Genomic DNA, 14,396 nt, shown 5'->3' with positions numbered 1-14,396 from the left:
TCTATTCAAGTTTTCACATTTCTCTCAAAGTCTCAAAACTTGGTATACCAAAAAAACAAAAACACAAAATATCTTCGTGTATTCATTCTTTTCTCCATCAGTATTATTATGAATGCCATGAAAAGAAGCAGAGAAGCGGATTTGCAAGTGGAAGCAGAAGCCATGGCTAACTGCGCCTTAATGCTATTGTCTCGTTTAAACAACAACAACAACACCACGACTTCAATAGATCGAGATTATCACAATGGTTTCGAATGCAAGACTTGCAATAAACGCTTTCCATCTTTCCAAGCTCTTGGTGGCCACCGTGCAAGTCATAAACGGCCAAGATTACTTACTGGCGCCGGAGATTTTCTTGTGCAATCCAAAAAGAATAAAATGCATGAATGTTCTATCTGTGGTATGGAGTTCTCTTTGGGTCAAGCCTTAGGTGGACATATGAGGCGTCATCGTGATGAAATTAATAAAACGTCGACGGCAGCCGGAAAGACAATTGTTTCGGTCGTCGAAAAGAAGATAATACCGGTGTTGAAGAAGTCAAATAGCAGCAAGAGAGTTTTCTGTGGCTTGGACTTGAACTTAACCCCTGATGTAGATGTTGATTTGAAGCTATGGCCGACGGCACCCGTTTCATCTCCAATTTTGCGATGTTTTTTTTAAGTCCCCTCCATTGTTGTTCTAGTACGTAGGATTAGGAGAAGCTAAGATGTAGTTGATTTTTTAATTCTTTTCGAGTTGTATATTTCCTTCATTCCATTAATTGATTCTTTCACATAACATGACATGGTATCAAAACATAAATTTATTTATCATTTATCTATTTATTTATGTCCTTAATGTTCCCTCGCGTATCAATCTGATTCTTTTTCCATAAAGCAAGTACGTGGTACTATTTGTTTATACGATATACTATATAGCAAGAACTCAGAACCTCTACCTATTTTGTATCATATTAAAGTGTGTGCGTTTTGGATGAGGTGGTCACGCAGGCTTCCATTTATAGCTTCAACGTTTGATCTAGAAAAGATTTTTATTACAACAGTAAGGATATATAACTAGTAGAAAGAAATTTCACCAAAAAATGAATTAATTAGTTATTCATAGCTTAAATCATGGGGAGGTTTAAGCTATGAATATCCTCTCACTTGGGGAAAATCTGAATTCTCAAATGATCGACTATAAATAGGATGGGTTAGCATCCCAAATCGTCCTTCTGTCTTTACCTCTTCCTTTCCTTATCCAGCTATGCAGTTGTAAGAATTGAGGACCTTGCACAATTTGTTGGCTCCTTCTACACCAAGCGATTTTGCTACTTCTACACCTACGGTTGCAAAGCAAATTTGGTAAATGGTCTAAGGATGCATCACGCTTCTGGTTCTCCTGTATCTCAACTGTATTTTTATCATAACTTGACGCTCGACAGTATAGTCTTCTCTCGGAGCGAAGGCAGAAGTGGTGAACTATTTATGGGAAGACATGGTGCCAAGTGATAATTTGTAAAAGTCCAAGGGAGAACAAATTGTACATGTGCAAAACGTGTAAGCTGGGGTTACATGTAGCTGAGGTTCAAATCATTTGTATAGATTCTATAAAGAATTCGACTTTATAGTTTATACAGCTTCTGATTCTGAAATGTCTGTCTCCAAATTACTTTTAAAAAAGTGTCAAGTATTATGATATGATATGACTTTAATGTTATTATTTATTTAGCTCTTTTTGTATTATCACTTCAATTACAAACTCTTACTTTTCGTCTAACTTGACCTAATATCTTAGCACACTACAAAAGGTTCAACTAATCAAAGAGAAATTCAGTTTCCTTTTGCTACAAAAGCGCTTCAGGTCAATGGCGTGCTAAGGACCTCGCGACGCGAGGCTGGTCGCCAGCTTCACCTCGCCCATTTCTGATAGTTCGTGGACTTCTCTGGTTCTATGTGTCCCAAAGAAGGAAGGCATGACGGTGGTCACCAATGACAAGAATGAGTTGATTCCTACAAGAACGGTGACCGGGTGGAGAGTGTGTATGAACTATCATAAGCTCAACAAAGTCACACTATAGTAAGCTCAACAATGTCACAAAGAAGGACCATTTTTCACTTTCCTTCCTATATCAAATGCTTGATAGATTGGCCGGTCGTGCTTTCTATTATTTCCTTGATGGGTATTCTGGCTACAACCAAACTCTAGAGGATCAATAGAAAACAACCTTTACATCCCTATGGTACTTTCGCCTTCAACAATAACAACAACAACATCCCAGTATAATCCCACAAGTGGGGTCTGGGGAGGGTAATATGTACGCAGACCTTACCTCTACCCCGAGGGGCAGAGAGGCTGTTTCCAGGAGACCCTTGGCTCAAGAGAGCAACAAGAGACAATATATTAGTACTATCAATAGACTCATAATAAATAACATAAAATACATAACATAAAATAACAAAATAACAACAATATAAGAAATATAGAAAATACGAAAAGGATGGAAAAAGGGATGTAAGATATACTAATATCCAACAGATACAGCCCTGCATCGGTAGCTGATCAGTAGCATCCTAAGTCTAACTCCTAAATGGCTAGTCTCCCTCTAGTGCGCTGTAGTAATATTCACAAACTTCCCCCTAACCTACAACCTTAATGCTCGACCTCCATAATTCCCTATCAAGGGCCATGTCCTTAGAAATCCTAAGTCGTGCCATGTCCTGCCTGATCACCTCCCCCAATACTTCTTAGGTCTCCCTCTACCTCTCCTCGTGCCCACCACAGCCAGACGCTCACACCTCCTCACTGGTGCAGCATTGCTCCTCCTCTGAATGTGCCTGAACCATCTGAGTCTTGCTTCCCGTATCTTGTCCTCCATGGGGGTCACGCCCATCTTCTCTCGAATATCTCCATTCCTAATATTGTCCATCTTTGTATGCTCGCACATCTACCTCAGCATCCTCATCTCTGCTACTTTCATCTTTTGGATGTGTGAATTTTTAACGGCCAACACTCGGTCCCATACTTTTGCCTTCAAGCGGATGCCATTTGGTTTGTGCAATGCACCGTTGACTTTTCAAAGGTGTATGATGTCTACCTTCATGGACATGGTGGAGGATTACCTTAAAGTTTTCATGGATGACTTCTCGGTGGTCGGCAATTCTTTTGATGATTGTCTCGCAAACTTGGATAAAATGTTGGCAAGGTGTGAAGAAACAAACTTGGTGCTAAATTGGGAGAAATGTCATTTAATAGTCGAGGAAGGCGTTGTCCTTGGCCACAAGATCTCAAATAATGGAATTGAAGTTGACAAGGCAGAGATTGAGGTGATTTCTAAACTTCTATCTCCAACTTCGATAAAGGGCATGCGGATTTTCTTAGGTCACGCAGGGTTTTATCGATGCTTCATCAAATATTTTTCTTAGGTGGTGAACCTGTTGTGCAAGCTTCTCTAGAAGGATGTTAAGTTTAACTTCAATGATGATTGCATGAGAGCTTTTGAATTGCTAAAGTTCAAGTTGACAACTACTCCCATCATCACCGCTCCAAATTGGAGTATCCCTTTTAAGCTCATGTGTGATGCTAGCAACGTAGCGGTGGGGGCTGTTTTGGGGAAACACATCAACAAGATTTTTTATCCGGCATACTATACTAGTAAGGCCATGAGTAGTGCCCAAGTCAATTATACCGTTACAGATAAAAAGCTCATTGCCATTGTATTTGCTATTGAGAAGTTTTACCCGTACTTGATGGGTGCTAAAGTGATTATCCACACAGATCATGTGGCACTTTATTATCTTATGAGCAAGAAAGATTCCAAAGCTCGGTTGATGAGATGGGTGTTTTTGTTGCAAGAGTTTGACATTGACATCCAAGATAGAAAAGGAAGTGAAAACCAACTAGCAGACCACTTGTCTCGTTTGGAGGGGGAGGAGGCTGCATGATGGCCTTGAAATCAATGACATCTACCCCGACTAGAGACTCTTGGCTATTTCAATAAAGAAGGTGACGTGGTTCGCGGATCTAGCAAATTTCCTTGTGTGTGGTATCATCCCGGATGAGTTCTATTCAAACCAAAGTAAAGCTCAAACAGGATTGTCAAGATTATTATTGGGATGAACCATGCCTTTTTCGGATTTGTACGGATGGGTGATTGAAGATGTGTACCGGAACAAGAGCAAGGTGAAATTCTTGGGGCTTTTCATTCTTCACCTTATGGTGGTCATCATGGTGGAGCGCGAACGGCAACCAAAGTGCTTAGTTGCAGTTTCTATTGGCCCACTCTTTACAAGGATGCAAGTGATCTAGTGAAACGATGTGATGAATGTCAAAGGGCAGGTGGAATCTCAAAGAAAAATGAAATTCCCCTCACTACCATTTTGGAGATTGATATTTTCGATGTGTGAGGTATTGACTTCATGGGTCCTTTTGTATGTTCTTGTGGAAATACCTATATCTTGGTCGCGGTTGATTATGTGTCCAAATGGGTTGAGGCCGTGGCTCTACCCAACATTGAGGCGAGAAGTGTGGTGACGTTCTTGAAGAAGAATATTTTCACAAGGTTTGGTACTTCGCGGGCTATCATAAGCGATGGGGGGTCAAATTTTTACAACAAAGCCTTCGATACCTTACTTACCAAGTATGGTGTCACTCATAAAGTCACGGTTCTCTATCATCCACAAGCAAGCAGTCAAGTGGAAGTCTCCAAGTGGGAGATAAAGAATATTTTGTCCAAAACAATGAATGCTAACCGGACGTATTGGTCCAAGAAACTTGATGATGCTTTATGGGCTTATTGGATGGCTTACAAACACCTATCGGAATGTCTCCATACCGGTTGGTGTTCGAAAAAGCTTGTCATCTTCCGATAGAACTTGAGCAAAAAACCATGTGGGCTTTAAAGAAGTTGAATCTTGATTGGAATGTAGCTGCTAACTTGAGGGTGGCACATTTGAATGAGTTGGATGAGTTCCGGTACCATGCATACACAAGTTCGTCCTTATACAAAGAGAAGATGAAATATTTTCATGACAAGTACATCTAAAACAAGGAGTTCAAAGAGGAAGATCTTGTGTTGTTGGTCAACTCAAGATTGAAGATGTTTCCCGGGAAGTTAAAGTCTAAATGGAGTGGACCGTTTGAAGTTGTGGGTATGACACCCTTTGGCGCATTGGACTTGAAGAACAAAAATAATGAGGTATTTCGAGTCAACGATCACCGAGTGGAGCACTATTTGGGAAAAAGTTGGAGAAGGCCACATAGTGGCAGTCATTCATTTCAATTGATGGTATTCTGCGTCGGGCCGCAATGTTAAATCAAGCACTTCTTAGGAGGCAACCCATATTTCTTTTTATTTTCTTTGTTAGATAGGTCTTATGTTGGTGCTAACTTGATTTGAAGTGTGTTGCATGGATGAGTGTGATGTACAGGAATTATGGACAAAAACTTGGTTAAGTGTTGAAAGAATTACGGACTGCACAACTTTAGTTGCTGCAGCAAAAGTGCTCTGCAGCCGCACAAATGACTTGTGGACCGCACAAATTAAATGTTGAAAATGATAGCTCTCTAAAGTTAGCCTATCAGAAAAATGGTTGATATGTGGCCGCAATGCAAATTCTATGGTCCGTAACAGATATCTGCGGTCGCACACACAATTATGCGGACTGCAAAACAAAAGGGCAATTAAGACCCCAGGTAGCAGAGTGCAGACCACAATTGGAATTCTGCGGCCGCACCCACTTCTCTTTCCCTTAGCAAAAATCGACAAGTATAAATATAGGGCTTCTGTTACCTTTTTCCCTCTCTGAGCATCCACAACTCTAAATTTGAAATCTTCTGGTAAATCATCTGCCCACACACTCAACATTTGTGATCGCTCATTTCTTGCACTCTTTTATATCTGGTACGCCTCAATTACTTGTTAGAATTTTTTTAATTTTTAGTTTAATTTATAGCTTTTTAGTTAGTTTTAGGCAATTTGTCAGTAGAACTCAATTATACAACTATGTGGAGTTAAAACTGTAGTGGGTCAACTGGTACATGCTCTATGGGGAATGGGTAAATAGATATTCATGTTTGTACGTTGTTACCATGTCAAAATTTGTGCAAAAGTTGCAAGCCCTAGAAAACTGTCAGTAAGTGTTTTGAAATCTGCGGCCGCACAAGAAATTGTGCGGTCGGCAGAAGTTGAATCTAGGGTATTTAGTAAGGAAGGGTTCTGCAGATGCAAGAAAATTGTGCGGACCGCAGAAATCCCATTGCAGCCGCAAATTAGCATTTTGCCTGTTATCAGAGAGTTGTCAATTTGATGACACACATGTGTGGCCGCAAGAAAATTGTGTGGACTGTAGAAAATAGGTTGCAACCGCACATCAGCCAATTCTCTGTTATCAGAGAGTTGGCACATTTGGATTTCAAAGTTGAGGCCGCAAGGAAAAATGTGCGGGCCGCAAGGAAAAATGTGTGGACCGCAAGGAAAAATTGTGCGATCTGCAAGGCTCAATCTGTGGCCGCAAGGAAAATTGTACGGACCGCAGATCCCTATTATGCAAGCATGTTTCAACTGTGTTTTTCACTATCTTCTCTGGTGTGTACTTGTCTGTTTGAACTTGAATTGCAACTAACAACTGTCTTTTCTTGGTATTGAGATTGGTTCGATCTCGAGGCAGAGGTTATATTTCAAAGGGGAGGGGTGACCTTCCAGGGGTCGAGGCAAGAGTGCTTTACCCCTCGCCCTACAAAAGATAAGGGCAAATTTTAGAAAAAAAATTAATTCCTTCTTGATAATATAAATGGACACTTATTTCAGACCAAAATAAAAAGGTAAAATAGTTACTTATTATGGACCAGAGGAAGTATCTATCTATATCTATACTATATTAAAAGCACGAAGGCTCTTAGCGAAATGTCGTTCGTTTTTTTACCCTTTTAAAATAGAGTTCACACTGGACAAAATAGTCATTGATTTAATTTCTCTAATATTTAGGAAGAGTTATTTAATTAATTTCCTACTATTTAGGAATAGTCATTTAATTATTTCTTAAAATATACTAATATATTTTTATTAATCATTCCTTATTTGAACTAAGTAAAAAAGTACTTCTAATATTTAGGACTTTAAAGTTGTTAAAATAATAATTAGTCCAACATTATCAACTAAACCACAGAATCATAACAGCGTACACGTAAGAATAATTTATATTCTACTATAAAATATAAAAGGAGTTTCCTTGTCTTAAAATTTCAATCGATAAATATTTTTTAAAAGCTTGGTTATTAAATTATATTATTTTTCTATTTTTTAAGTTTACTACGACAATTAATTCTACTAATAATATCCATCATTAGCTTTAGAAATAGTAATCATTAATGTTGGAAAAATATATTAATCATATATTTATGATAAAAAAAGAAACAGAGAAAACCTAGAAATATCAATAAAAAAACAATACTACCTTTATATTTGACTATTGGTTTCGAGAGATGTCAAAGAGGGTATTAAAAAAAATAGGAAACCAAATTAAGTTATGAATTTACTTATATTGCCAAGAGAACTTCTATAAATTAATATTTTCATATCAAGTATATTCTGCTAATTAATTTTAAAAATAGAAAAGACAACTGCATAATCTGGATAATTGGAGGCAAATCCAAAAATCACAAGGAAGTGAATTTGTTTTCTGCCACTACTCTTCATCTTCCTACTTAAGAAAAATCTTGTAAGGAGAAAAACAAATATTAATCAAACTTCTAATTGGACCCTACTTCGGTCAGGACTTTTTCATACGTATCCATTATGGATTTAGTAAACTTGAATTGTCCTCAAACTCAAAAATTTCACGTTTAAGCTTGCAATATTCAAGCTTGCATTTTCAAATTGTTTCCTTAGGGAAGCGTAAAGGTCATAGAAGGAGTGAAATATTATTGTGAGCCATGTGAATACAATTCAACACCTTGTGCTTCTCTCTATAGGTTTCGTCAGCAAATACTTAATCCATATGGCAAAAATACAATAAGGCATTGGATGACTAATAGGAAGTAATTTCTTATTTTATTGAGCTAGCTAAACAGAATTGACATACATTATTTTAGAAAACTTATACTATATTTTAAATTTAGATTCATCAACTAAAATACATTACTTCATAATATTTGTATAATTTTTGAAAAATTTATATTTATTGATATAGAATACACGCGCAAAGCGCTGAGTTCCGGGTGCAGTCTTGTCCCCAAGTGGAATTTCCTTTTTAGGAATTCTTCGAATAATGCAACTTGCTCCAGTTCTTCCCCCGTGGATTTCGTTGCATCTGTCTCTTCTGGATCGAACCTGGAAATATCTCGGCACCTGATAATATTCTGACGCATCTGTTTTCGGGCTAAAAGCACGAAAGCCCTTAGCGAAATGTTATTCGCCTTGTTCACCCTCTAAAAATAAAGTTCACACTAGACAAAAGTCATTTAATTATTTCTCTAATGTTAAAAATATTTATTAATAAATTCTCTAATATTTAGGGATACTCATTTAATTATTCTCCTACTATTTATGACTTTAATTTTCTATTCCTTTTAATTCTACAAGTCGTGCCTTTTCAAATCCATGTAGATTTAGTAGTGTTAAATTTCATGAACTTTCAATTACCACTAGAAAAATTTTCGAAACTTTGTACTCCTTATATGTTTAAGATCTTTTAATAAAATTTTCGTCACTTTCAAACACCATTTAGTTTTAGATTTATGATGGTTTTTACTTTCTACCTCCACTTAAATTTAGAAGTATTAAATTTCAAACACAATTTATCTTAGGAAAGTATTCGACCACTTTGTAACTCCTTTTAATTTTAGGATGCTTTTTAAATAAAATTTTAACTCAACTAAATTTCAAGCACTTTCGTTTTATACTAGGAAAGTTTCAACCACTTTGTACCCATTTTAGGTTTAGATTAATTTTTTTTATAAGTTATTAGGTAAAAAAAAAAGCACTTTGAACTCCTTTTTGTTTTAGGAGTCTTTATTTTTACCTTACATGAATCTTTTCCTATTTCAATTATATATGTAATGCATATATAAACGAAGCTTTACTATTCTATTGTTTTTATCATAAAAAATTGCATAGTTTTACTGTAGGAAGTGTCAAAAAAATTACAATGAACAAAATAGTCATTTAATTATTTTTTTAAATAGTTAGGACCTTAATTATTTCATAAATATTTAGGACGTCAAAATTAATTAAATTTTATGTATTAAATTTTTTTCCTATTCTAATTATGTACTATACCTTATTTGTAAAAGAAAATCACTTTCTGAGATTTAGAAGCTTAAAACCCATATATTACAAATTGATATTAGGCTAAGGCACGTAGGCCAAATGCCTTGAAATCATATTTTTAGTTTCGAACATTATTTTTAGGCTTTAGGGTCTTAATTATTATAGTTCTAAAACATTTAAAGCGGGTAGGCACAAAATATATTTTCACCTTTCAATCTATGATATTTTTATATAATGAAGCAAGTATTTGAACAAATTAAAGGAAGAACTACTAGAATAGATCAAAATTTTAAACATGGTTGACACGATTATCATTTAAAATTTTAATTTTTGTTAATTCTTATATTATAACATAAACACATTTTTTGAATAATACTTATGTCGTTTTAAAAAAAATTATTCTTATTAATACGGGGGTAACACCCAACGAACGTACAATAAGATGCAATGCACGTACTTTGCATCTATCGATACTATATTAAAAGCATGAATCTCCTTAGCAAAATTTTATTCACATTTTTTATTCTTTAAAACAACTTTCATATTAGAAAAAAGCTATAATTTGATTAATCCTCTATTATTTAAAATTTTAATTATTAATTTTTATTATTATTTTAACTATATAAAACTCCTAATATATATAACTATACATCACCAACAAATTTTCTTTCGCATATTTGACATAAAACTTTACTCTCCAATATTCTTATTACATATATATATTTTTATCTAACATTAAATGTACATACAATATCTTACTCCTATGATTAATAATTTAGTAATTTACATGTATTTTTTTCCACAATAATATACATGCATACTTACTTTTAATATTCTTTATTTGCATCTACTTTAATGTCCATTATAGTTTTACATAACTTGTTCTTTTACAGAAATTTTAATTAATTGATACGATAAATACGTGCAACAGTACCCTAAAGCTAGTTTCTTAAAAGGTATGTAAAATTAATATTGGAGAAGTAAAAAAGAACAGAGAGGAAGTACTAAACTGTCATGTATTTGTGAAACACGCAAAAGTCATAAACAAGCTTAACTCAAACCTATATATATGTGAAGCAACACCAAACCAAATGTGTCATATCTCTTACTTCTAAGTTCTCACTATTCTTTCAAAGTTTCAAACTTGGTATTCAAAAAACTCTTTGTATTTTCGTCCTTGATTTCATATTTGAATTAATCTTCCAACGTAACATGACTAGTATGAAAAGAAGTAGAGAAGAGGATAGGCAAGTGGAAGCAGAAGCCATGGCTAACTGTGCTTTAATGCTATCGTCTCGTTTAAACAACAAGAACAACACTTCAACTGATCGAGATTATCACAATGATTTTGAATGTAAGACTTGCAATAAACGGTTTCCATCTTTTCAAGCGCTCGGCGGCCACCGTGCAAGTCATAAACGGCCAAAAATTACTCGCCGGAGCCGGAGAGTTTCTTATGCAAGCCAAAAAGAATAAAATGCATGAATATTCTATTTGTGGTATGGAGTTTTCTTTGGGTCAAGCTTTAGGTGGACACATGAGACGTCATCAGAAAATGCCATCATCGGTAGCCAGAAACACAAGGACACCGGTCACCGGTATTATTTTCTGCGGCTTGGACTTGAATATTTTAACCCCTTGTAGAATTGAGTTATGGCCGACGGCACCGGTTTCATCTCCTGTTTTGCGATGTTTCATTTAGGAGAAGCTATAATTGATTTGTTAATAGGCCGAATGAGATAATAATAATTGGTGGAATCTTAAAAGGTCAAAAACGACCCACAATTAGTACTGATTATGACATATATTTTTGAATAACTAAGCATAATTAAGTGTAGTATATATTGTACATAATAAAAAGCCATAACTTTCTTTTTTCTCCTTTAGTTTTTTCTTTTGATTTTCGAAAAATTTGATATAAAACCAATAAAATTGATGAAAATAATGAAGCGATAAACCAAGCATTATCGCGATTCTGAAAAATGCAGAAGTAAATACCATGCATAGATTTATTTGTTTGTACATTTTCAAGCATTGTCAGTTATACCATCAAGTATTTTTTTTAAAATGTTTTTTGTTGAATCATCCCCTAAATAATGGATTTACAATTGGGGTAGAGAGGCTGTTTCCAAATAGACCCCCGACATCCTTCCCTCCAAGAATTTCCCACCTTTCACTTGGGAAGACTCGAACTCACAACCTATTGATTGGAAGTGGAGCTTGGGAAGACTCAAATAATGGATTTAGGTCATATATATAATAGGTTCCAATCTATATATGTTATGTAGAGAGTCACATGTAACTCATATTAATCATCTTTGAAGCAATTTGATTGCATGCATAAATATTTTTAACATTGTTAGTCCGTATATATGGAGCTTAGATTATATATATAACTCCCTCTATCCTAATATATACTCCCTCCGTTCCAATTTATGTGAACTTGTTTGACTGAGCATGGAGTTTAAGAAAAAAATGAAGACTTTTGGAATTTGTGGTCCTCAACAAGTCCAAATGAGGCCCAGAGCATTTGTGTGGTTATAAAAACTTCTCATTAAGGGTAGAGTTGTAACTTTAAGCTAAATTGTTACCAAATTTAGAAATGGTTCATTCTTTTTGGAACGGACCAAAAAAGAAATAGGTTCACATAAACTGGAACAGAGGGAGTACAACATACTTTTCCTTTTTAGTATGTCCCAAAAAAAATGATATCCTTTTATATAAAAATTAATTTAACTTTACACTTCTAATTTATCATTAATGAAATTATTCATAGACGACACACAAATATCTATAATTATTTTAGATCACAAATTTCAAAAATATTTGTGTGTTTATTAATTTCCGCATCCAATCAAACTACGCCGTTTAAACTAAAACTGAAGGAGTAATAAACTTTAAGTATTGAAGCGATATATATAATCTTAATTATAAAAAATATGAATAATCATCCTGCCTTGGCAGTTCCATAAATAGCAAAGCATGTTGGTCACTGCGTTCATCACCAAGACACCAACCAAGAAAGTACTATTACAATTTCGTTCGTTCGCTTTTACTTATCTATAATAGATCTTGCAATTTTCTTAAAAAAAGTAATAAATGAAGTATATATTTTATTATAGTACACATAATAATTAAAAAAATTTAAAAAAGAGGAATTAAGAATAAGGATAAAACAAAAATGAAATTAACTTTTTTTTTTTAAGTTCTTAAAATTGATAAGTAAAAGTAAAAATATATTTTTAGTTTAGTGGTGAACCGAAGGGTAATTAATTATGAGATGGAAAACGCCGTATTTTCTCTTTTAACCCTTAAAAAACAACGTTGTCCTTTTCGAGCAAGTGTCAACTTGGTGAAAGCTGGTGGAAGTGTTGTAGAAACCTCCACGAATCCAACATATACGCTCTCATAAGATGACCTGAAATATTCTATTGACACGTGTCAGCAATACCCAACTGTTGACTTGAAATGATCACCACATTTTCCACTTGTAAACTAACTGTATTTCTTTGACTAACTCTTTTTCTTTTGACTAATTACTTAACCATCAAGAAAAGTCAAACAACATTGTTAAATTGTCCTATTTACTTAGTACTACAAATTAAACTACTTTATCACGTTTTCAGAAACATGCAAACTTGTGCTCAAACCTATATATAGGTGAAGCAAAACAACCCAAGTGTATCATATCTCTTACTTCTAAAGTCTATTCAAGTTTTCACATTTCTCTCAAAGTCTCAAAACTTGGTATACCAAAAAAACAAAAACACAAAATATCTTCGTGTATTCATTCTTTTCTCCATCAGTATTATTATGAATGCCATGAAAAGAAGCAGAGAAGCGGATTTGCAAGTGGAAGCAGAAGCCATGGCTAACTGCGCCTTAATGCTATTGTCTCGTTTAAACAACAACAACAACACCACGACTTCAATAGATCGAGATTATCACAATGGTTTCGAATGCAAGACTTGCAATAAACGCTTTCCATCTTTCCAAGCTCTTGGTGGCCACCGTGCAAGTCATAAACGGCCAAGATTACTTACTGGCGCCGGAGATTTTCTTGTGCAATCCAAAAAGAATAAAATGCATGAATGTTCTATCTGTGGTATGGAGTTCTCTTTGGGTCAAGCCTTAGGTGGACATATGAGGCGTCATCGTGATGAAATTAATAAAACGTCGACGGCAGCCGGAAAGACAATTGTTTCGGTCGTCGAAAAGAAGATAATACCGGTGTTGAAGAAGTCAAATAGCAGCAAGAGAGTTTTCTGTGGCTTGGACTTGAACTTAACCCCTGATGTAGATGTTGATTTGAAGCTATGGCCGACGGCACCCGTTTCATCTCCAATTTTGCGATGTTTTTTTTAAGTCCCCTCCATTGTTGTTCTAGTACGTAGGATTAGGAGAAGCTAAGATGTAGTTGATTTTTTAATTCTTTTCGAGTTGTATATTTCCTTCATTCCATTAATTGATTCTTTCACATAACATGACATGGTATCAAAACATAAATTTATTTATCATTTATCTATTTATTTATGTCCTTAATGTTCCCTCGCGTATCAATCTGATTCTTTTTCCATAAAGCAAGTACGTGGTACTATTTGTTTATACGATATACTATATAGCAAGAACTCAGAACCTCTACCTATTTTGTATCATATTAAAGTGTGTGCGTTTTGGATGAGGTGGTCACGCAGGCTTCCATTTATAGCTTCAACGTTTGATCTAGAAAAGATTTTTATTACAACAGTAAGGATATATAACTAGTAGAAAGAAATTTCACCAAAAAATGAATTAATTAGTTATTCATAGCTTAAATCATGGGGAGGTTTAAGCTATGAATATCCTCTCACTTGGGGAAAATCTGAATTCTCAAATGATCGACTATAAATAGGATGGGTTAGCATCCCAAATCGTCCTTCTGTCTTTACCTCTTCCTTTCCTTATCCAGCTATGCAGTTGTAAGAATTGAGGACCTTGCACAATTTGTTGGCTCCTTCTACACCAAGCGATTTTGCTACTTCTACACCTACGGTTGCAAAGCAAATTTGGTAAATGGTCTAAGGATGCATCACGCTTCTGGTTCTCCTGTATCTCAACTGTATTTTTATCATAACTTGACGCTCGACAGTATAGTCTTCTCTCGGAGCGA

At 35.1% G+C, this 14,396-nt stretch overlaps 2 protein-coding genes across 2 annotated transcripts; both read left to right on the top strand.

Moving 5' to 3' along the window:
* Positions 1-777, top strand: LOC138882260 (zinc finger protein ZAT12-like). Its single transcript, XM_070162792.1, has one exon. It carries the CDS (start codon positions 109-111, stop codon positions 658-660), a length of 552 nt encoding a protein of 183 aa, XP_070018893.1. The 5' UTR covers positions 1-108; the 3' UTR covers positions 661-777.
* Positions 778-12,952: 12,175 nt separating this feature from the next.
* On the top strand, positions 12,953-13,729 carry LOC104223570 (zinc finger protein ZAT12-like). The gene has a single exon (XM_009775030.2). It carries the CDS (start codon positions 13,061-13,063, stop codon positions 13,610-13,612), a length of 552 nt encoding a protein of 183 aa, XP_009773332.1. The 5' UTR covers positions 12,953-13,060; the 3' UTR covers positions 13,613-13,729.
* Positions 13,730-14,396: the final 667 nt, after the last annotated feature.

This window comes from Nicotiana sylvestris, chromosome 11, assembly GCF_000393655.2.
Source record: "Nicotiana sylvestris chromosome 11, ASM39365v2, whole genome shotgun sequence".
Taxonomy (NCBI): domain Eukaryota; kingdom Viridiplantae; phylum Streptophyta; class Magnoliopsida; order Solanales; family Solanaceae; genus Nicotiana; species Nicotiana sylvestris.
This window is presented reverse-complemented; position numbering and strand designations above follow the sequence as displayed.

Bases quoted from the DNA above. Each gene is read 5' to 3' on its own strand.
- LOC138882260 (XM_070162792.1), top strand. From the start codon at position 109: ATGAATGCCATGAAAAGAAGCAGAGAAGCGGATTTGCAAGTGGAAGCA.
- LOC104223570 (XM_009775030.2), top strand. From the start codon at position 13,061: ATGAATGCCATGAAAAGAAGCAGAGAAGCGGATTTGCAAGTGGAAGCA.